General features: G+C 43.9%; 1 protein-coding gene across 5 annotated transcripts in view; it reads right to left on the bottom strand.

The window, feature by feature from the left end:
- The window catches only part of NHSL1 (NHS like 1), a 182,200-nt gene extending 165,632 nt beyond the window's left edge, over nt 1-16,568 (bottom strand). For 2 of the 5 annotated variants that reach the window (XM_074580595.1, XM_074580597.1), the window contains exon 1: nt 15,033-16,566. In XM_074580595.1, coding sequence (XP_074436696.1) covers nt 15,033-15,390 — 358 coding nt within the window. In that variant the 5' untranslated portion in view covers nt 15,391-16,566. Of the gene's footprint in view, nt 1-15,032 lie in introns of all 5 variants that reach the window. The other 3 variants (XM_074580594.1, XM_074580606.1, XM_074580596.1) reach the window with 3 other exon arrangements.
- Between the last annotated feature and the right edge of the window lie 7,475 nt (nt 16,569-24,043).

The raw sequence follows: 24,043 nt of genomic DNA, 5'->3' as shown, positions 1-24,043 counted from the left end.
CATTTTAGCTTTTGTTGATTTTTCACATTCATTTGTGGTTTTGTTTTTTTTTTTTTTTTTCTTAAAATTCCCTCCAGCAAAACATCTGTTCTTGTAACCACTTTACCTTTTCCATCCACAGCAAAACAGATTCATTAAATGCAGAGGAGACATCAACTGGATATGACAGCACAGGTAGCCACATTCCCCCACTTTCTGATCTGGGGGCACCCCAGACCGCTGGCAGAAGCCCAGCTGGGAGCCACCGTGGCAGCTTCACACAGCATTGCTCGGCCCACCACTGCTCTACAGCAGTCCTGATCTTACACCAGACTCATTAACAAATATTAATAAAGCTTGATCAAAAACTCAAGGGCAATCCTTAGCTAGGAGAAACTCTGTTTCAATATTGAAAAAAAACAGCTTCCAGAGCATCCCCGGGTATACCACCATTTGGCTGCTTCTTCCACTGCTAGTAATTCCCTCTCCTCTCAAAACAACCCCCTCTCTGTTTTTATAGCATTTCAGTGGAGAAGAATGAGGGGTAATCTCAGCAATTTTGCCGAAACACAAACCTGTGATAGCTAGAGCTACTGAAATAAATGGGGAAAAGCTGGAGGTGGACAGGGCTCAAAAAGATGTTTTTTATAAAAGAGTAATTAAAAAAAATATGTAACACAACCCACGCACAAAGCAAGCTGTTTGCAGAGAGAAAGTAAAAGGAATATAATAGCATTTACTATGCAATAGATAGGCAGGATGTTGATCTAAAACAACTACTAAAACTACAACTATTACAAAACATTGGGGAACACCCGCCTCCCCTCAAAAAAAAAAAAGAAAAGAAAAAAACAACTTACCTACACACTTTTCACTTTTTTTCTCTCTCTTACATCTATTCAGTACTATAAACGCACTCCCAAAGCGCCAGCCTCAGCATTTTTAACTCCTGAAGCAAACGGGTTCTTCCCTAGGAAGACAACGCTTCAGTCTAACGAGGGACTGAGCTCCAACGATGCGAGCATGGGGGAGGGAGACTTCAATATTACAACCCATCCATCACCCACTCCTATAAAGCTCTTCTGTTCCAAGTTCATACTTAGCGACTCAAGGTCAAAACTGATGTTGGAAGATGCAAATCCTAAGTCAACCCAGACTTTCACCCCTCCATGTCTTCTTGACCTTAAACGCAAACAAGAAACAGGCAAAAGAGATTTTAGCTACATGATCTACTTATACAAAAACACGTATCAAGGAATATAATCAACTTAAAAATGACTGCGAATTAGATTATTGATCTACACTACTAATACGGGTTAGAAAAAATTAGAATATATGCTTTTAGTATAAATTGCCTTTACTTCTTTGGTTTTCTTACAGTTTGGACAAAGTCAATCAGTTGTTTTCATCTGGTGGGGGCTTTTTTGTTTATGTTGTTGTTGTTGAGGGTTGGTTTGCTTCTTTTGAGAGAGACACACACACGGATTGATTGAAAACACCACGGGGAAAACTAACTGCTTAAAAAAAAAAAAAAATCAACAAAACACCAACCTTTTCCTCTCTGCTAAAAAACAAAGGAACACATCTCTATTAGCCTTTGGCTTTAAGAAATCCTGGGTCAGATGTGCGCAGCCTTAACAAAGAAGAAAAATAGTAGCTATTATGAATAAAAAGCAAGGGTTTCTCTGCTGCAGTGAAAACAGGATGTATGCCACAGGCTATAGCTATTCCCCTTAGAAACACAACAGGGGGGAAAAAAAAAAACAAAAAAACCCCACACACCACTAAAATCATTCATTATGCTCAAATACTTAAGGCCAGACTTTTCAGTGAACCCCATTTTTGCAAGGTTCCACAGCAGAAAGCAACCAGAGGTGCCAAATACCTGAGATTACAAGCTTATCCAACGGATATTTCCCCAAGGTGTTGTAACCAACAAAAAAAAAATCAATTTAAATTACAATACAAAGATGGTGTAAGACAAGAGAACTCTGACACAAAACCATGATCTAGTATTTAAATCTCTTAATTTTAGGATGATCTGGTAGTCTTTAGAATTGTCATCTCAAAACTTCTTAAAGTTTTATTCCAAGAGCTTACATATAACATCTTTCATATGGGGAAAGTCCTGCCAAGAGCTTTAAATATAGCTTTATCGAATGCCAGTTTGGCTTCCTCCATGTGAATTTGGACACTTTAACGAGAGTTTATGAACTTTCATTGGAGAAAAAAAAAAATGACTGTATAATAATAGCTTGCCATCCATGTAAGTAATAGGTTATGTAAAATACCAGATAATCCCGGAGTCTAACAAAACCATTTTAAAATAAGTGATTTTTCTCCAATAGCTTTTATTTAGCCCTTAAATCACAAGTTTCATTTAAAGCACCATCACGTGTACAAAGTCCTGCCAATGAACTCAGCCTAAAAGGATGCTTACATAAGGGAAGGATAGGCAAATGTGGTAATTAGCAGCAACTCAGGATACTGAGGGACTACTTTATTTGATGAACTGCTGATGTGGATGATGAAAAAGGTGTTTCCTGTAATTCTCACTGGAGTTCAGTCGCTTGTCCCGAGCAAGGTGAAGAACACAACTATAAGGTATCTTTTCTAACCTGCTTAATAAAACTCCCGTTGACAAGCAAAGGAAAAACAGGGTATTGTATTAATGTAGCCTAGATCCTAGACAATTTCCAAAGAACTAGCCAAGAATCTTTGTCAGAATTTTGAAAAAAGCCACTGCTGAAATTCTTAAGTACGCGGAAGGGTTGTTCGGGGCTCCTCCTGCAAACAGTGAATGCTTTTCAATCTCTAAGAGACATTGCTGACAGTGTCTGCAAGATGAGACACTAGAAAGTTTCCACTATCTCCACTGGAGATAGTTTCCATCTTTCTGATATCAAGTTTATTACCTTGCCTTTCAATAGAACCAGTAGGTATTTTTGTCAAGAGCATTAAAGTTCTTCCAAAGAATCACTGCAAGGTCAGAAGTCCTCAAGTAAATAATTACGTGGTTTTTGACTGCCAGCTTTGTTACTTCAGATTAATTAACACTTTCCCTTACCCATCCTTTTTCAGATAAACACGCTAAGCCATTTACCTAAGGCCACAGAGTACGCCAACTTTCTTGATCAGGTTGTCCATCTTGGGTACTAATTAGCACCCCTCTTGGATAACCTTCCAGTAAGAAGAACGTATTAGTGTTGCCACTTATAATGTTTTGACAAGAGGCAATGAGCACAAACTGAAACACAAAAGACTCCATTTAACATAAGGAAAAACTTTTCTACTGTGAGGGTGGTCAAACACTGGCACAGGTTTCCCAGGCAGGTTGTGGCCGCTCCATCCATGTTGATATTCAAAACCCAACTGGGCACAGACCCCAGCAGCCTGCTCAAGCTGAGCCTACTCTGAGTAGGGTTGGATTAGGTGATCTCCAGAGGTGCCATCCCATTTCTGGGATTCTGTGATTTCAGTGACCTTTTCCTTGAAAAGTTTCATTCCATTCAAACTCACCCAGTCACAGCTTCAACAACGGTCGCGGAGGCAGGGGAGAAATAAAAACCGGCATACAGTTCAAGTATCTTTTATAACACTCTGTAAGTGGAGGCTGTGCTCTAGTGTTAACTGAGATCACGCAGGACTTTCAGTCTGGTCACTTCGGGGTGTAACTACAGCATTCGTACTCAAGCCTGCGATTTGGTGGGATCTGCCTTTTTTCTGTTGGTCATTTTTCTAATTTGATATTTCTGTTAAATGTTCAGATATTCTTGGATTCTCCCTGGTAAGTTTAAACTTTTACCAGAAATATACACATGTTTTCACTTGTCTTCAGGATTAAGTTTATTCATAGCCTATTTCTGTAAGCCACTAATAATAATCTAAATTAGAAACACCGTATGTGTATTGACGTAACTAGTGATAAAAACCAACTGAGCACAAACGTGCCAAGCTGACAGGAGCTCAAATGAAGACAAGCTTTTGTCTATTGTGACCTAATTCTTTTTTTTTTTTTTACCAGTTGGTACTAAACAATGCATTTAAATCATTTAAATGTTTTATGTATTAACCTGCAGCACATTATCTCCATGTACAATGCTAAGTGACCTACTCTTTACAAGCTGTAGCTATTTCAAAGCTGCAGCAAGTTTCACAATTTGTCAGCAAGGTTACTAACAGTAGCAAAATGGTTTGCAAGGAAAAAAGCTACTGTATTTCGTGCCTTGGGAAAAGGGGTGGGAGAGGAAAACACGCTCTGTTAGAGCAACAGGGTCAAAACAACACGCCTCGAAGAGCGCTCCCTCCCATCCTACATACCACGCTCTGCAGAGGGGACATCCCAAATTACAGAATTCAAGCCTAACTGGGCAACAAGTGGGAGCAGGCAAGATAATAAGTACTGCAGGTGGCTTTGGTCTTCATTGCCATCAAGTAGATGTAATGTCTCTATAACAGATACGGAACAAACGGAGGCTTCTGTAACGTGACAAACTAAAAAACACCAAGAGCTCTATGTTTTTGTGGTATTCTTTGCCTCAGGCGAACACTCTGTGGATTTCTAATTACCTGCTCTTCTTCTAGACCTCAAGAAGGCCCATGACTATTGTGAAACTTCAGGTTCTCCAACACAGATTTTTTTCAAACCACACTTAACTAAATTGCCATCTTCTAGCTTGACTTGTGTGTGTTAAGACTAGACTCTCTTGGAGGAAAGAGCCTCATGCTCACAGTTAAATCTGTATTGTGGCTGTGCTAAGTAAATGCTTTCTAATATTTTAAGGAAATTTGCAAGTAGGCCAACACGGCAGTTTCACCTTCCTCCAGGATAAGCAAGCACAAGCTCCCTCTTCTCCGTTCAGGGGGCATCTTGCTAAAGGGCAGCCCTATCCTACCACCGACCACCAAGACCAGACAGGGCAAGAGAACTGGCGCAGCCTCACCTCATTTTCTGCAGCTTTCCTGAATGTAGAGCTCACAATCACAGACTACAATTCTGTGTATTTTATAATAGAGTTATTATATAATTACGACTGCGATTATAATTTCAAAATCAGCTCTAATAATCTATTTACCTTTAAACCACCCTTGTTAAGATCATGCTCACCTCCCCGGGACAAGGTAATCCCTACCCAACGCTACCCGGGATTTCAGCAAGCGCGGGAGCAGAGCCATTGGGGCACACGTTGCACAACCTGGGGCCAGCCCAGCTGCAGCCCCACGGGGTCCGGGCCCCCCCCCCCCAGCCTCTGCGGGACCGCTCCCCGCAGGGCTCGGGCTGCCCCAGCCTGCCCAGCAGGACTGCACAGGCTCCCCGCTGCCAGGGGAGCAGCCAGAGATACGGGGGAGGGCGTTGGCCCCACGGAGATCAGTTGCCATACCAGTTTCCCCTGTATCTGGGCTTCCATCAAGGTCTGGAACACAACTGGTACGAAAAACCTGCTGTTCTCCCGTTATCACCCTTCTATTTCCTACCCTATCTGTTCCCTATGGCGTGCATTCAACCGTGCAAACTGACTTTTAGTGATAAATATGCTTATATCTTATAATACTCTTGATATTCTATCACGTACACATGCTACTAAAAAAAAGTAAATAAATCAAGCAGGAGGAACTGCACAGTAACCACCTACCTTTGTTTTAATAGAGCAAGGAAATAGTTTAATGAACAAGTTTTAGAAAACTGTATCTAAACTAACACACCGAGGCATATTAAGAACATTATATTATTTTCATTCTTTCTCCCTCATACCACAAATAGAACAAACTTACTAAGTTCTTTCTCGGATTTAAAGTGTTAAAGTTCACAATACAGGGCCTCCGTCTTTCCAACACTACAAATCAAAATAGCGTAAAGGAGACTATAACTATATACTTCATTGAATTATTGTTCATATTGTTCACATTAACATACATCTCAATCTTACCAAGCAATTCTTTCCAGAATTTCTTGGATCATTCAAAATTTGAGAAAAAAGGATTTTATTTGCATCAAGTCCAGAATAAGTGGGGTGGGGGGTGGATCTTGTGTAATGAATCAAGCTTCGCTATCTTTCTTCTAAATTGAAAATCAAGTACCACCGCTAACAAAAAAGAGAACATTTTAGATAAGTTTTATAAGACCTTGATCCCCTTTCCTGGTGGTTGGCTTCTTTTTTCTAATTCAGAATGTTTTAAGCACCTCTACAGACAATGTGGCTAACAACATTTGAGGTTTTAACATTTAAAGATACTACATTAGCCAAACATCACTTGGTTTTTCGAGCCACTGAAGCAGATTCAGTTACTCAGCATCAACTAGATATTGAATAGGAAGTGAAAGCCAACACCACCCACTTGGGAGCTCTTTCCTCCCATACAACAGGAACAAAAGGTGCCACTAGAGATAACCCACAAAGCATCCCTCTCTGGTCCTGCTGAGCTTCCCGTCAGCAAAACCCATCTGTTGCCAAAAGCCAAAACTCGCCAAAGTAGAAAACAGAAGACAGATGTCCGTTTGCCAGGAGAAAGACTAAACTTGCTTTCTTACTCAAACCCATGCTGTTGAGAAGGCTTACCAACGTAATAACCAGACACAGAAGAATAGATGTAAGCCAGCAAGCGACAATATTTATCCCACCACTTAGAAGCTGATGAGAGCTCTTCTGTAGCCAGCACTTTGATACTAAAAAGGCGGGGGGGGGGGGGGGGGGGGGGGAGAAACGGGAGGCGCAAAGGGAAAGAAGAGCATTAAAGTATGGTACGCTGCCATTTAGAACATTCTGGGGAAGTATCTTGTTTTCATTTTCCACTTGATCGTTCAACCAGAAAAAAAAGAAGCAAACAAAAAACCCCCCCACTATTGCTATTACTCAGTATGCTTGAAACCTCTACTTTGCCATTTTTCCATTACAATTTACATCAATATTTATTGCCAGTAGGAAAATTAAGTGGCTCAATTCTTCAAATAGCATCCATAGTTTCAATTTACTTCAGGGGACATCTGTTTAGGCATAGTCCTAATCTCTGAAAATTAGGAGCTAAGTTAATTAAAAAATTACAATCTTAGATTAATCAAAACTTGCCTAGTTAAGATTACAGCCTGAATACAGTAAAAGGAATATCCAATCAACTGACTTAACAGATCTACTGGTTGTCAAGATGTTAAATTTCAGATTAAAACAGAGCTGCTGCTCACATGTCGATTAGGGAAATTAAACCTAATGAAACATGAAAGTGTTCTTTAGGTTAAAATGTTATAAGAACTCAACCACAGACATACATTAAAGTGAATCCCTTTGAGCTCTCTCTTTTTTTTTTTTTTTAATTTCAAGTAATGCCTGGATGTTCTCACTTCTACCACCGTAATGGTGTAGATGGTTTTGCTCTTGATTTGCACTCCGATAGCAGAGCAGTAGACATCTCTGTGCTTGTAAGCAAAGCATTAAAAATGAACAAAGGGACATACTCAAACAAGACAAAGACTATTACTGAGGTGCCACAACCCCAGCCAGAAAGGCCTTACAATGGGGTTTGAGATGGAGGGGTGAGAAGGGGTTGTCTTGAGAAAGCCAGAAGCTCCACCAGATCTCACCCTTTCCTGTCTCTGCCTCCCATCCCCTCACCTCCTTCCTCCCAAATCCTACCAACTCTCAGGTACACAGAGCGCGTTGCTTTTGAGGAATGGGAGATGCACAAGACCAGTTTTATCGGGCATGTCATGGCGGGGGGGTGGGGGGTGAGGTGTAGAGCGGACATTGAGACTGTCACCCCTCTGAGCAGGCAGGACTGGAGATGGAGAAACACCTCAGAGCACACCTGGGGCAGGGAGCCTGAATGACTAAAGAAAAGGAGGAAGAGAAGAGGAAGGGGGGGGAAATAAATCAGGCCTTAACCCACAAAAAGGGTAGACCAGTGGCTCCGATGGGGAAATTACCAAGAGGAATTATGGCAAAGCAATTAGTCGGCACTGCCTCTCTCTGCAGGCACAGCTCCCCTGCCTGCGGGCTGCTCCCTGACGCAAGCTCAACCACACTCAGTAGGGCCTTAAACATTCTTGTTCTAACTACACAGAATTCTCAAAGGGCAACGAAATCTCGTACGGACACAACGCTGATTAAAGGACAAGAGGCCAATAAATAAATAAATTAAAACAACCTAACATAAAACACCATCATTCACAAAGGACAAAGAAAAAAAAAAAAAAAACACACACCAAACAAAACACAGCAGCCTGAAGCCAGAAGAAGCCCTGCCCAACTGAAACACGGTAAGACATAAATACAAACAACTTGCAAAGTCCACCCACATTAATCTGTGCGTAACCCACAGGTAGAAAGATATTTTTCTAGTCTCCTAAGTGGCGTGTCATCCAGGCTCTCCGGAGACTGCCATCCAACCAGCAGGTTTCCTATCAAACCTACAGCCAAGAACAACATTTAATTACCGTGTTTAATTGATCTTGTTAACTGTTAGGGAGGACAGCTTTGATCTCGCCTGCTGATAGCTAGCTTACGACTACAAAAGAAACTGGGACTTTGCATAATTGCCAAGCCTTCGATGGGCATTTTTTAATTCCTTTTACTTCTCGATCTCCCTTTCTGTTTGCGGTGCACTAACACTCCTGGTAACAGGAACTGAAGCACATGCCCTCATTCTTCCTATCATTTATTTAAACATGCGGGGGCGGAGGGGGGAAGGAAGATGAGGAGGAAAGGGAAGTTCCCCCTCCTTCACCCAGAAATATGGAAAAAAGGCCAGGAATTACCATAACTAATATGGCCTTGGCAACGTTAAACTCAGTATCCCGTGGCTGATGGCAGCTGGCACCAAGGGCTTTGGAGGAAGGTGCAGGAATCACTAAACTCGTGTGGGATAATCTGCTCCCCATCCTCCCTGAAAGCCTCATCTGACTCTCCACAGGTTAGAGGGTGGTTTAAATTCCAGGACAGAGGTTTTGAGGAATTTCAGTGGCTTTCCACTGTGTTGTTTTATGTTTGTTAATAGGTTCACCCAAAAAACGCCTCTTCTGCAGGAACTTCGTATTAGCAGCTTAGGAGGGAAGCCCACAAGACCAAGATTACTAGCTCGCGCTCAACCAAGCTGAGACTGTGCCAATACTAATAGGAAGCGAAACATCTGAGGACATTTTATTGTATCCTAAAATATCTAGGAACCTTCAAAATAAATCCTAATTAAAAACAACTAAATACAAGTATGTTTAATTCATTAACTACCTCTCCTAAACACCGTTTTCCTCAATGATCAAGCCAATCATAAGATCTACGGAAACAAATGTTCACAGGTGGTGTATAATAGGTTCTGAGCAATGTACAAAGCAGCTCTAAATTTCAGCCAAAGAGTGTCAACTGTTTTCAAAACAGCAAGCCAAGCCCTCGCCAAACTGAATTCAGCTGGAGCTCTGCCACTCAGCAGCACAGCAACTTGGCCCACCGTCCCCATGGGAAATCTTTTTCGAACTCAAGACTTTCTTCCTGCTTATTTCAAACGAAACCTCCTTTGGATCAGGTTGAATTTCCACAGATAATTAGTCTTGCACTAGCTAAATAAAACGAGAGTTATATTGCTTTTGAGCAGCAATCTGAATAATCACAATAGGGTAAAAGAGAAAATACCTTTTTTTTTTTCCCTAGGGGAACTTAGGAATTAACTGTTTAACATGGACTGAACTTTGCTAATGAATCTTCATTTTACACGGGAACAGAGAGAAGAAAAGTACCATTGCACAGTCACCTGAAGCATCTGTAGAGTAATGTAGCCAAACTGTAGCTCCCAAATACTGTTAGAACAGAATTTTTCCCCTGAAAGTCAGTCCTTTCTCACCAAAGATTCCTCACCAGCACACCATGGGTTTTGGTGGTTGGTTTTGGGGTTTGTTTGTTTGGGGTTGTTTTGTTGGGGAGGAGGAAGAGGAGAGAGGAAGTTTTGGTTGGTTTGGGGTTGTTTTTTTTTTTTCTAAACCTTTTCCCAAAGAAGGTTTCATCTTGTTCTTACAAGACGACAGATATCTCGTACACTCTTTCCTTACGCCACAAGCTATAGAAAGCCCAGAAAGTCAGCCAGCCTGTTCATCTCCTGCCTAGTGCTGATACTGTCTTGAATAACGCTCACTTTTGGTGGCTAGGGATGGAGGAGGGGTTTCCCTAGGAATAAGCTGAATAAAGCTTCCTGTTCGGCTAAAGCAGGAAATGTGCTCCAGTACTGCCTTGCACACAAAGCGTGGAAAATACTTACTAAACAAAATAGCAGGAGATGAAGTGTAAACTGGATTGTCCGTCCATCATGCAGACAAATAGAAAGCCATACTCCCCATCCCCCGAGCTCTCTTGCATTAATGTGTTTCAACTTGAAAAAAGAAATAAATGCATATGTATACACGTTCTGCATGAACATCAAATGATTATGCTGTGCCTTTAAAACCAAACACTGAAGGGTTTTAAACAACAACGCTAATTAGGAGGTAGCATTTCCTCCCTCCCACAGGATCAGTTTCTTCTTGTTAGAATAGGAGGTACAACTGGCCAAACCCCATCCTACTACTGGAGAAACTGAACCAGAAGTTGTCATTAGGTTAACCTCCCAGCATTTCTCTCAAAATATCTCTTCAGAAAGACTGAAGATAAATAGCATAGAAGATGGAAGGGACAGCCTTCCAGTCTGACAAACCATTAGGATTCACAGACAAGAACAGCAATATTAATTTTTGCACAAGTATCTGCAGATGGTAGAGGACAAATATTAATGGAAAGAATGTCCTTCTTCATGCCCTATAAAAACAATGACTGTTTAAGGCCTCACAGTGTTTCCCAAGAGCTGGCCTTGTAATTCACGCAAGATTTCTCTGCTGCCATCACGATGAGCTCTGATCACTTCAAAGAGTTGTCCTCACTCATCCTCACCCACCCTGACATTTAAGAACTGAAAGTGATGAAAACTACATCACCTAATGCTAGGTCACAGCTACAGATGCACACTGCTAAAAGATGAAAAGCACTTAGGCAAGTTCCATGGTGTAAAACATATTATAGCAGCTGGATCCTGGAAACATATAATAAAACACCACGCAAAACAGCAACACGCATCAGCTTAATGAAAACCTGATGAAAGACTGTTTAAAAAAAAAAGACTACTGAATCTAATTAATTCTCTAGACATGGCTAGTGCAGTTAAACTAAGGTCACAAGTACTGCATACTACACTTGAATTTTATAAACTGCCTTGAGCAATTAGTGCCTCCCACCACAATGAGTTATAGACCAGTCATTGGCCCCACAGGGACATGTCTCATCATATTTTGATGTCCCTTCTTGTGGCACAACACCCTGCTCATCATGCAAAGCTCAAGTACACGCCAGGAAAGTATTTTACTAAATGGCCTTAAAAATATCCTTCATTGAAACAGAGTCAGGCACAAGTTTCCCAGTTGGGGGACATAAAGGAAAGCATCTCTACAATCCTAAATGGAAAGTTTAAGACAACCAAACCAAACCAGAGAGAGACAAACCATTCCAGTGAATCCCAACAGTGGCAAACGCTGGAAAAAAACAACCATCACTACGATTACGTAGAACTGAAATCTACCTTCAACATCCCAAAGCGAATGTTAAATTAAACTCTGCGAGCGTGTGCGGCACACCGATACAAGACCCCTGGAAAGCAGGCCTCCCAGTTGGAGGGCATGGCAGAAGTCCAGCCACTCTTGGTAGATGAGGAAGTTTTCCCCTGGTAAGGGTTGCAACGATGCAGCACCTACTGCAACACAGCACATCCGTAACCAGTTTGACGCATCAGAAAGTTCTTTCACATGAGGTGCAATGAACGGACGTACTTGAACTAACGCATTCACTACAGGATACCAAAGAGTATATAACAGAAGAGAAGCAGCAGAGACCGTTCAAGACACATTTACCTATTAATGCTCCAATATATATATATCTAGGAGTATACGGATCCTACACACGCACTGTACAGCCAGACAAGCAAGTGCGGTCCATGACTGTGAAGAATGACTAACTGGAGACAAAGAGCTTTGTCCTGCCTGCTTTCCCTCCCTCACATCCCCAGCCGTGCTCAGCAGGGAACAAGCACTAATGGACCCCTGTTATCTGAAGGATACTACATGGAAACTTTACTCTGAAACAAAATTATGACAGTACACAAATTAAAACCCCTTACAATTTCAAAGTATGTACTTTCCCAAGCACCAGGGACATATGTGACGTAGCTTATGCCAGCTGCCAGACTGCAGCTACATCCCAAGAAGTGGCTGCGACCCGGATTTGAAGTTTGCTAGTCCTCTTCTAGTCCTTCCCATATAAGATCATGCTGGGATCACAGAAGTCACCCTGGGACCTTCGGTTCCAAGAGGAAATTATTGTCTGGGCCCCACAATGAGAACAAAAGCCATTTATTCAAGTAGAAATTACCCATGATTTGAAAAGCAGGTGTACAACGTCCTATCCCCTCATCCTGAAAACCAGAGCAAAATACTTAAATCATCTGATACAACATCACACTGCATCTGCCTGTACACCACAATTGATACAGTAGTTTACAATATTTTCCCCATAAGAAAAGGTTTATGAGCAACAAGAATCTAGTAAATGGGAAAGCAATTAAATTTGTTTACTTTCCTTGTTGTTCTTACAGTCCCACACCAGCAAACAGCTTTCTCCCTGAAGCTTGTGTATCTTCAAAAATGGGAAGGAAAAATCCCCCTTGTCATTGTTCGCAAACAAAGCCAGCATTATTAAACCATTCTCTTTGTTTTGCAGATATTTCCCTTTAATGCCAGGAACAGGGTTAAACTTGCAGACAAGCCTTGACAGCTTGCATTATAGAGACGTTCATGATGCTAACTACAACTGATCATCCCACCCGATCTCCTTGGCCAGATTAAATACGTAGAAAGCATACAAGAAGGGAATTGATACGTCTTTATGTGCAACTTCATGTCAATATGCTTAGCCTACACATCAATTCCTTGCGAACAATAGGCAAATAAAATAATCTTCCTTTACAAAGAGTCTGCATTTCATACAATTAAGAAAATTAGAAAGAAATCGGCATTAGTTCTCATCGACTTTAATAAATGAGATCTTTGAAAAGTAAATATTAACAGCAGCAATGCGGCTGTTAAGTAGCAAAATTAAATTTGACTGCAGAGACACCACTTACCAAAGAATTTAAAACCAAGCAGAGAAAGCCAAACATAAGAACTGTGTCCAGTTTTGGGAATTGCAATGACAAGAGCAAAGATCATAAAATTAAAAGCAATAACAGGCTTAGCTCAATGAACTGAGTTGTAATAAAAAAAAAAAGTAGTAAATATGTAACTTGTGCAAAACGATGACCAAGAGAGAATAAATGTCTGACGCATGTAAAATGTTAGGGTTTGCACAGTGCAGCACTAGCCTCATATCAGCCTTCCCTTTAGATGTGTTGCATCAGTGTATGGTAATAATTAGGTCCCTATTTGATAAATAAAAACTGCTTCCTATCAGGGCATCAATGTAACGTACCACCATACTGCAGGTATCCCCGGTAATAAAGCAGTCTCATTTCAAATCTGACTGCACCATGCCATGCCAAACTAACGTAACTCTATTGGCAGAAAAGGATCTACCTGTCTTGATGAGGAAGAAAAGCTCCTTAAGTTTGTCAAGCAATTACAAAGCACCAAAAAAGTCAAACCAGTTACCACGGAACTTTAGCCTAACACTTACAAACCACAGAAAGAGCCTTTTTGTAAGGCTGATGATGGTTTCCTCCTTTGGAGGAACTGTATACTAAAGCATACCATAAGGAGTAATTCCGCAATGAAATAGGTAAGTTACCCATACAGGGCTGATACTCTTTGAATCTTATCTGTGAAAGGCCTTCCGCAACAATTTTCTTCCAAAGTATGCCATATGCAAAGCAGGCTTTCTACTTCCATTTAGAAGAAAACTACTGGTGGTCTCTGAGCAGCAATCCTATTTAGGCTAGGCTCATACCTTACACAGCTGTCACAGAAGTTGCAACACAGTTCTTTGGGTTCCTGAATGTTTCCAACACATTGAGAAAGCTAAACTGATGTTGCAAGCCATCTTTCACTTACTCTGTGGGGAGCTAGGACACACACAAATGAAATTCCCTGTAGAAGATACAATTTTTACGGGATCCTTTCTCCAAAGTTGGACCAAGCTCAGAAACAACTTTTCCTATAGCTGTGTGTAGCTGTACAGTGGGTTGCTTCTGAGGGCCATTTTACAGGCTTAGAAAGAATCTTAGCAAGAACCTCCCCATGCTGCCGCTACTTAGGAATCTGAGGCCAAATCTGGATGTTGCTGCTTGTGCTCCCTCCGTATGAAGTTGAAAATACAAACGTGGGATCAGTTCTGCACACAGAGCAGAAGCCCAGGAGAACCGAGAGATACAAAACCAGCTGCAAAGTATATCCAGGTTTCTGTTTACTGAGGTCTTCCCAGGCACATTACAAAAGAATTAATCAGGCATGTGGGCTGAACTGTCAGAAGCCCGGCTGATCCGAAGTCTAGCGCAAACCCGACGTAAACACACAAACAAACCCACCCCAGCCCTCCCTCAGGATTTACCGCACCATCTCCCGGCTAAAGCCAGCCGGCTCCCCGCCTCCCCCCGTCCCCCCGCTGCCGACACCCTCTCCCCGATGAATTACATTTCTTTCCCAGACGGAGGCACTGGGAAAACGCCAGCAGCCACCGGACACACACACACCCCCACCCCCCGACACGCTGACACCGTCCTGCCCGGCCGGCAGGCAGCGCCGGAGCCGGCGGGACGGAGCCCGGGGTCGGTGTGGGGGTCAGCAGGAGGGGCACAAGCACCGGCGGGGCCACCTGAAGGCGGGAAGGGGATGCTTAAGTTTCCCCTCTTTCCTCTCTCTCTTTTTTTTTTTTTTAAATAAATAAATAAAGCAAAGGCTGCCGCGCAAACCGCACCGCCACCGGGCGGGCGACCCCCGGCCGGTTCCCCCCCGCCCTGTCCCCGCCACCGTCCCGGTCTCGCCGCGGCGGGGAAGGGTGGCCACTCACGGATTTTGACTTTGCGGTGGTCCAGGCGGGCGAGGAGCGCTTCCAGGGCGCCGAGGCGGCGCTGCAGCCGGGCGTTGCGGTGGCAGAGGGAGTCCGCCTCGCTGAGGATCCCGCCGAAGATGTCGCCGGCGCAGCGGGAGAGGTCGGAGAGCTGCATCAGCAGCGACACCAGCGCGTACGAGCTGACCTGCTCCAGCGCCCCGAAGAGCGGCACCGCGCCGCGGCGGCGCCCGCCTCCCCCCTCCGCCGCCCCGGCGTGGTCCCCGGGCGCCGGGCCGCCCCGCTCCGCGCCGTCCCCGCCGGCCTCCTCCAACCTGCACAGCTTCAGGGGCTCCAGGGTCCGCAGGGGGAACGGCATCGCGGCCGGGGGAAGGAGGGCAGCGCAGGGCACGGTGGCGGAGCTGGGGAGGGAGAGAAACTAGGCGTCCCCGGCGCAAAAAGTCTTCATCTGAGCAGCGGTGACAAAAGTTCAGAAAGAGGAGAGAGAGAGAGAGAGAGGGAGGGAGGGAGAGAGAGGGAACAACAAGAAATGAATCGGGGCGGGAGGGCGGCCGGGCTACGCGCTCCGGGGCCGGGGGGGAACCGCCGCTGCCGCCGCCGGCTGGGCGGAGGGGGAGCCCCGCACGGCGCCCATGTGCGGGAGCGGCCCCGGGAGGCGGGAGCGGCCGCGGGAGGAGGGAGGGAAAGGGACCGGAGGGGAGGGGAAAGGAGAGGAGCGGGGCGGCCGCCGCCGCCGCACGGCGGTCGCGGGGAGAGCCCGGGGCGGCACGGAGCTGCCCGGCGGCCGGGAGGCAGGAAAGAACCCGGCTTTCTCCCCCCCGAATTGGAGATTGGGGAAGGGGGGGAAGGAAGGAGGAAGCGTGGGAGGGGGGGCTGAAGCGCCCTGGATGCGGCCACAAAGGAGGAAAGGCAGCCAGAGAGCGGGGGGAGGAGGAGGAGGAGAGGAGAGAAAAGCCCGGAGCAGCCCCACCTGGGGAACCCCGCGCCGTTGCAGGCGCTTTTCTGAACGCCCCAAACTCCCAACCCGGAAAGCGAGAGCTGGAAAGAGAGAGGAGGAGAGAGGGGAGGAAAAGAAGGAAAAAAAAAAAAAAAAAGCCTCCACGAACCTGGGAAAAGAGGCCGCCGCCTACCTGTGGCTCCCCGAACTGGAGCCTCTGCCAGAGCCTCACCCTTCCCGGCCAGCTAACGCAGCCGAGGTAGCCCCACGGCTACCAGCGCCCGGGCCAGCGGGGCTCCCCGGGCGAGGCGGGGGGACACCAGCCCCCACCACCCCGTCCTGCCCGGCGAAAGGGACCGAGGAAGAGACGGGGCAAGTCTCGCCTCGGCCCCTTCCCCGCAGGTCGGGCTGGAGATGGTGCTCGGAGGAAGGGGAAGAACAGCCTGCCCGGGGAAGGCGGGCTGCAGTCACGGCTTGGGGTTAATTTTTAGTAAGGTTGACACCAAGGTAGGAAAAGCCAAGTCTGAACCAGGCGGCGTGACATCGAGCATCGCAGCGCTACAGGCTGGAGGCAGGTTCAAGCCTTAGAAACCCCTGCAAGATGCAATCATCCCTCCATCGAGATGACTGCTCTAATGGGCTATTCCCCACAGAGCCAATTTAGCCTACTAGCAACTGTCAACAGCTGCTATTTAATTTTAATTGGAAAACGGCCTACTGGCTCTGGGCTCCTGCTATATGATAAAGAGAGGAACCCAATCCCACTCTTCTTATGGAAAAGGACCCTGGGGAAAAGTGGTTGTACGGTACCTTCCTGCCCCATAGCCTGCTCAGCTCCTGCTGCAGCTGCAGCTGATGAATGTATGCGATGAAAGAAAGAGAATCAGCTGGAGAAGGAAGGATCCAGGGACAGATACACTGTGCCCTTCCATTAGCGTCTTGGGGATACATAATTTATAACAAAATACTCTGCATCATAGTAGTTCTCATATGTGGTCTTAGCTTTGGTTACTTGAGGGAAATCTGAAGAAAACAATTCCACTGGTAGCCTTTCAGAAGCTCCTTGGCGCATGGAGGAGTTTGGGGGCAAGGCCTCAGACAGTGCAGTACAAACCAAAGGTTCAAAGGCCCATGTGAGAGTTAAGATCTACAGGAAACACATTTAGGGGTGATACTCATGCACACAAATTGCAAGTCACTAATTCTTCTCATACATTAAGCTAAAAAAGGCTTTCATCTAAGTTTTCCTTGGGAAAAAAAAAAAAAAAAAGAAAAGCAATGCAATCTAGTGTTAATAAAATGAAGAACAAACCCACCTTTCTTCAGACTGTGGTCCAAACAGGTTACCAATAGATAACTTTGCAACTTGTAATGTTTCCACTGGTTTTCTGTTGCAGACAGTACCACTGAGTGCGTATGTGCAGTATTTGTAGAAACTGATGAGAAGAACATGGTGCAAACAGGCTAAATGGTGTTTAATCGGGGTTTTAAGCACATAAGGAACCCTAAGCAATAGTCTTGCGACAGGGAAGCTGTCAGGATTGATTAACAGAGGACGGAAAGCAGTCATCCTCTCACATTGAGTTCTTCTGGTTTTATTTTGGGACATAATGTCTTCATTAGTTCTTAGACATGTTTGTTTGGGATAGTCGTTTGATAAAAACTGTGGCCTGTTCACTGGCATGTTTGAATTGAGAGGAGAGGATCTGTGTATGTTTTGTTTAAACTATAGGAGTGTCATGGGGAAACCAAGTATGAGGTGGACTTAAATATAAAACACAGTAGGAAGAAAACAAGAAAAGAGCTCAGTCCAGGCGTCAGCTGAGAAGAACCCACAGCAACATATCTGCCAGGGAAGATATTGTAAGAACGTGAGCATATTTTACTCATTTTTATTTTGAAGTTTTAGTAATAGGTAGTTTAAAAAAGATACATTTACCAGTCTAATATCCTTTCTGAAAATTCAGATCAAATCCTGATGTTGCAAATACTTTTGCACGTTCTTGTCTGTAAGCAGGAAGAAGTATTTAAAACAGATTTGAGCCTAGGGAGAACAATAACGAGAAATCAAAACTTTACGCCACACCAAAATGCGGTAAAGAGCCTCAGCTACTCTGAGTGAGTGGAATTTCACTGCCAGTGAAGCCTACTTTACCTATTTCACTGGTTCCTATGTTTGCAAACTGTAAAATGAACTACTGTGACAGCTTGAATAATTCTGGTGGGAATAATGTCTCATAAAAAAGAAGGTCTTTTTAGGACTGACAGTTAAACCAAGTTAAGAAATAAATCTGAATTTTAAATGCACTGATGTTCTTGAAACATTCAAAGTCTGTATGTTTATTCCAGAACAATACTTTTTTCTCATTAATTTACTCAGGTCTGTTTTTCTGGGATGGGCTGTTACTATATGGAATACTCAGAAAAAGACAGATGTGAAAACAATGTAAATATTGAGTGACTGAAATGTGAACGTTGGTTAACTGAAACCAGCAAAGGATGGTCTCAGAGCTTGTTTCTTCCTGTGCAAAAGGAAGGGACATAGGAAGGGAAACGGAGCTTAAATACTTACACAGTTGGAGATTTAAAGTATTCATCGTGCTGGAAAGGAAGCATTTACAATTTCTAAGTTCAGTGGAAATACTGACTTTCTCAGGGACACAGACCCCCACCCCCTACCCCCAGCTACCCATGCATATTTTCTGCTTCAAGCAGTTACGGCTGGAAGATGTTTCCTTTTCTGGCAGCACCATGAGGATGCTCCTGCCCCTTTTTTATAGTCAGGCGGGCAGGGCCGGCCAGGGGGACAATGCCTGGCAGGTGGTGACGGCCCCTACGCCTCTCCCTGCTCTCCATCAGGCCGCTGCCTGTGGGTGAGCCTCCCCTGTGGCTCATGGCCACACACGGCCGCGTCAGCGCAGTTTGTGGCAATCGTGTTGCGCAAGCGGTGGGAGCGAGCGGCTGCGTTCCATTTATCTGCGTCCGCTGGGAAGGAGGTCTGGGAGCTGAGCGGGCAGCAGGGGCTTTCACTGGCGCAGCTGAGCCTGGCGGAGCTGTGACCCCGAGTCCTGGGTCTCACACCTGCCAATGCCCTCGGTCGGGAGTGGGAGATCCTCTGAGAAGAGGAACAGAGCCTAGAAAGCCAAGATGCAAAGAAGGAAGGCAGACAAGAGGACAGTAGAGACTTTGCTAGATATTTCGAGTCAATATTGATTTCATTTTTAATGGAAGTTCAAAGTTGACTGGAAAGTTCATTACGTCTAAATTGTAGCTTTCTTCCTTTGGCATTTTAAGCCTCAAGTTAAATTACTGCATTAAGGACCTAATAACTTTTGTGTTCTATTTCAAGAAGCAGAAGACAAGTCTTGTGGGAGTTACTCATCACCTATTGCGGAATGAATGCCACGCTTCCCTCAGCTTGCTTCTGCAATCCGCATGGGCTCTCAGAAGCAAAGGGCGAGCAGTAGTACAAGAGCCACGTGGCCGACCGTGAAACATCAGACAGCTCTTCCTGAAATTGTAGTTACGAGCCACAAGGGTAGTTTAGATGTGGTCAGCTGGGATCACCAGGCTCATCCATGGTAGCTTAGCCCGCAGAGTCCAGCTGTATGCCTGTGTAGGCCAGGAAAACCCAACCAAGTTGATACATAGGAATAAACAACAGTACAGCTTGGGGAGATGGAGGAGGGCATTTCTTGGTTTCTCACGGAGCAGCGCTAACGAGCTCTGGTTTGTAATTTAGATAGCAAGCTCAATGTTCTGGGAACACAGTCAGCTTCTGTGTTTTTGAGCTCCTTTGGCTGTTGAGTTGCAGAAGTTTGGTGTAGGCTTAAAATAGAGGCAATTCTGCAGGAGAAGGATGTTTTCTGACATTTTATTCTTTCCTGGTTAACCAAAAGTATGAGGATGCTCCCAGTCTTGTTGGGGCACTGGGCTCTTATAATCATCATACATTTAATTTCTGTCTTCAATAGAAAACCTTTTTCAAATAAACCTGCATAAGATAGGCAGAAAATAGGAATAGATCTGACTCTTGACAAAGTTAAACGGTACCAGATTTTTACCTATTTCTTTTGCGGTCTGTCCCTCATGACTGCATAATTTTTGTGCTTTATATAAAAATTAACAAATGATCAAATTAATTACCACAGAAAAAATGATAACTGTTTTGCTGGGTTTCTTTACATTTACACGCCAGTATGTTACACTGGAGATCACCTTTGCCTGACAATGCAGCAGAACTTCAATCATCACTTTTCTTCCAGTTTACCAATGCCAGGAACTGGTATTTTTGTGTACTGGGATTAGTACCCAGATTGGTCCAAAAGACTCCCTCCTTGTGCAGAAAAGGAATCCTGTGGATATTCTTTTAAAACTTAATAGCAGAACTTCTCTGGTGATGGCAGAGGTTTCTCTGACACAGATTGTTTATGAAGTCCTATTTTCCTGGACATTCATCATTTCAAACTTCTGCCAGCCCCAAGCTCTCCTTGGCTGGCTTATCCCTGGGTCATGCACCTGCTTGAAGCTTGGAGCTGAGCTCCCTTTTCTATTTAGTTCTGTAATATTTTTGCTGATTTTCTTCACCATGTCACCTTCACCATTAAAAAAAGGCAGCAGTGTAACTCCAACACCTTCATTCCTATTATTCAAAGTACTTAGCAGATGTAGACACACTTTCATAGTAGGTGAGTTTAATATTTTCTTGAGCACTGTCTTAAAGGTTAGCGTTTGTTGCACCAGTCCCAGTGATTTTTCTGTCCCTGCTCTCTTTTCTCAGTCCTAACATTAGGCTAAAATGTATTCTTTGAGTCTGTCCAGCTTGTGGTTTAGACCTTCGGTTGTTCTGCTGGCTGGTCCCTGAGCTTTTCAGAACTCCAGAGCTCTGCATATCTACACAAGTGTAAGACTCGGCACACTATGTTCTGCCAGCTTAAAAACTCTCAAACCCTTTCTCATTTTTCTATCTTTATGCTGTTGTCTTTGGATAAAAGCCATGCTAGCAATGGTGCAATGGAACAATCAAAGCGAACTGCAGTAGGAATGACACCGTGAAGGAAGCGGTAGTTGTGATGGCTTTAGGATATGATTCAACAGCACACCAACCGGGCATAACAGCTCTTTGCCACTAGAGCTTCTCTAGTGGCTTCCTTCCTTCCATTCCTGCTCACAGATGCATGGTCTGTAGCTCGCTCTGCAAGCATCTGAAGTCCTCAGTGAAGAACTACCGCAGCTCAAAATGAGGCAGCTGATGTGCTGTGAAGGAATTGCAGGACAATGTACTCTCATTATCTGCACCTCAACACACCGCAGTTTGTTGTGCCATTCTCAGGGGAGCAAAATGGTGGGGGGAAATCTGGGTTGTGGATAGAAAAACATGTAAGAGATCATAAAGCCTGTGAAAACACGGCTATGAAATTACAGCGCTCTCAGAGCAAAAAGCACATAATGATCATCGGAGGCTGTTGGTCCTTGTGTTCCGTGGACTACAGAGCAAAAAGGAGATGGCCAGTCTCTATGGCAGTGTGGGACTGAGACACAACCTGCCTTTAGGACTCCAGTTCTTGGAAATGGAAACAATCCCAAGCTGAATCTCCCTACAGAGAAACCACGTTGCTGAGAGATTATCTCAAGGGATCAATAATACTACTGCTGGAGTTGCCATACCAATTTTCTTCATCTGGTTGAGACATTTCTGTGTCTGTTAACACAGCACATTCCTCACTTCCACTTCCTCTCTGGCAGAAAAAACTTCTGATACATTCTTTTTTTTTAATTGATAAAGCATTTAGGTTTCTGCTTCACAAGGACTTAAGTCATCTAAATATCATAGAATCACAGAACCACAGAATGGTTTGGGTTGGAAAGGACCTTAAAGATCATCCAGTTCCAACCCCTCTGCCATGGGCAGGGACACCTCCCACTAGATCAGGTTGCTCAGAGCCCCATCCAGCCTGGCCTTGGGGATGGGGCATCCACAACTTCTCTGGGCGACCTCTTCCAGTGTCCCATCACCCTCACAGTAAAGAATTTCTTCCTTATATCTAATCTAAATCATGTATAATTATTAATTATTACTGAGTTACATAGCTACAGGTATGCATACAGCATACCTGTGTCTGTGACTGCAGGACAGGAATATGAGTGTTGTTATTTGTGAAAGAAAAATTTCACTTGGAAAAACAAAGGCTGGAAGAATTATCAGCTGAAAATCAGACTCAACATACGGAGATTTCAGAAATGCTGGGAAAAGTCTTCTGTTGCTGTCCCTAGCTTTAATGAGAACAGCTTGTGTTGAAAGCTTTCATAAATTCCATATGAAATTTTTATTTACCTAAGACTATGACCACATCTATGTCTTCTCTAATTGTGTTATATGTGGTCTCCTTTGAAGTAATTACACAGTTTACATTTTGATTCATGAACTAAATATCGTAACAAAAACTCTAGAACAGTTTGAAAAACAATTCAGTCAAACAAGACTTGAAATTGTATTCTTTTAACCAGGCTGATTATGTTCTCAAATGAATGCCTCAGGACCCAGGGCAGACAATACACCCAACGGATGGGAGCCTCTGAAATTGCTCCCCGAATGTGCAGACTGAGCCGGTCACGGAAGCAGAACGTGGCTTCTCCTTAGGTATTAGCTTCCCACCATCAGTTACTATAGCCACAGCAAAGTACTTGTTTAAAAAACATATATATGTGTGCCTCTGTGTGTGTGTGTGTGTATGTATATAACTTTTTTAAAAAATATGCCACCCTGTTTTGTTTCAGTCGATGAACATGGACCAGTAGTACACCCATCAGTCACAAAGGATTTTTGATACGTTGCGGCAGCTCCTGCCTCATAAAAAAAATACAGGCTTTGGTCACTGAAAAAACGCGGGGTGTGACAAATCATCTATCCGCCAACGCAGATTTCCCCGTTCTCTTCCTTGCACGTGAGCATGGTTTGTCATTGCGATCTCCACTGTGGATGGACCAGTCGCTGGTGAAATTACAGTGGAGCTGTGACTGAACTCACCTCTCCATTTTTTTTAGAGGATCTGGATACCTCTTGAAATTCGCAGATTAAAAAAAAAAAAAAAGACAAAATATTTCCTAAGTATGTTTAGTATACTCTCCATGTTTTGGCTATTCACAGGATGCCAGGAAAAAGTTCTTTTGGCCTCAAGCTGACGTTTAAAAATATTCATTCGGGAAGAATCTACCGATGTGGTAGATCATTAAAGGTCTCTGGATGCCTCGTTCATGTTCCTCTGCATAATTTCATCTACCTGATGACTGGGTTGGGATGAGATTCAACATGTTCACGCCGCAAAGGTCAGGTTTTTTTTGTGTACCCAGTCAGTCTCAATGACGGGCATATTGCTAACAAACAAATCTAGTGAAAAATTTTCAAATTCCAAAATAATAATTTGGAAGACTGAGGGTAAGGGAAAATCTGTTTTATGCCTATCTAGAGATTACACTGAATAGCAAAGTCTACACTAAATGGAGTAACAGCTGAGGGTCTATACACTGCCAAATGAAGAAACTCACAGTGGTACCTGTGATGGCTGGCGCATTTGTATTCCCCACGACCTGCGTGGTGGTAGGACTGCTGCTTTACAACAAGTATACATGATCTGAATTACTGGTGTTGCAGAAACTATTAAAGTTTCTAACTTGCACAAACAAACACATTAAATTTAAAAATAAATTGAGAGCGATATTAGAGAAAGTAAAGGAAATTAGGATTTTTAGCCCATACCGCTCTCTGAATATTCCCAAAAGTTTGTGGGTACCAAATACGTGATTAGGCAGTCAGTGTAATAAATGCAGCTGTGTTCATTTTATTGCACAGATCAGACAAACTGTACAAGCCAACATCAGCGTCTTCTTCATAAATCAGTAAAAAAAATTTAGCACAGTATGCAAGATTTACTCAGACCTTCTTTCTGTTCCAAGTGTTTTCAGACTTGGCAGAGTACGTGTTCCTCGGAGGCCTATGAATATGCCGAGTTTTAAGCATTTCTAGTGAAATAATTTTTTAGTTAGTTCAAGAAAAATACAGAAGCGCTTTGCTTAA

Source organism: Larus michahellis, chromosome 3 (assembly GCF_964199755.1).
Source record: "Larus michahellis chromosome 3, bLarMic1.1, whole genome shotgun sequence".
Classification (NCBI taxonomy): Eukaryota; Metazoa; Chordata; class Aves; order Charadriiformes; family Laridae; genus Larus; species Larus michahellis.
Note: the sequence above shows the minus strand (reverse complement) of the source record. Positions and strands in the feature narration are given on the sequence as shown.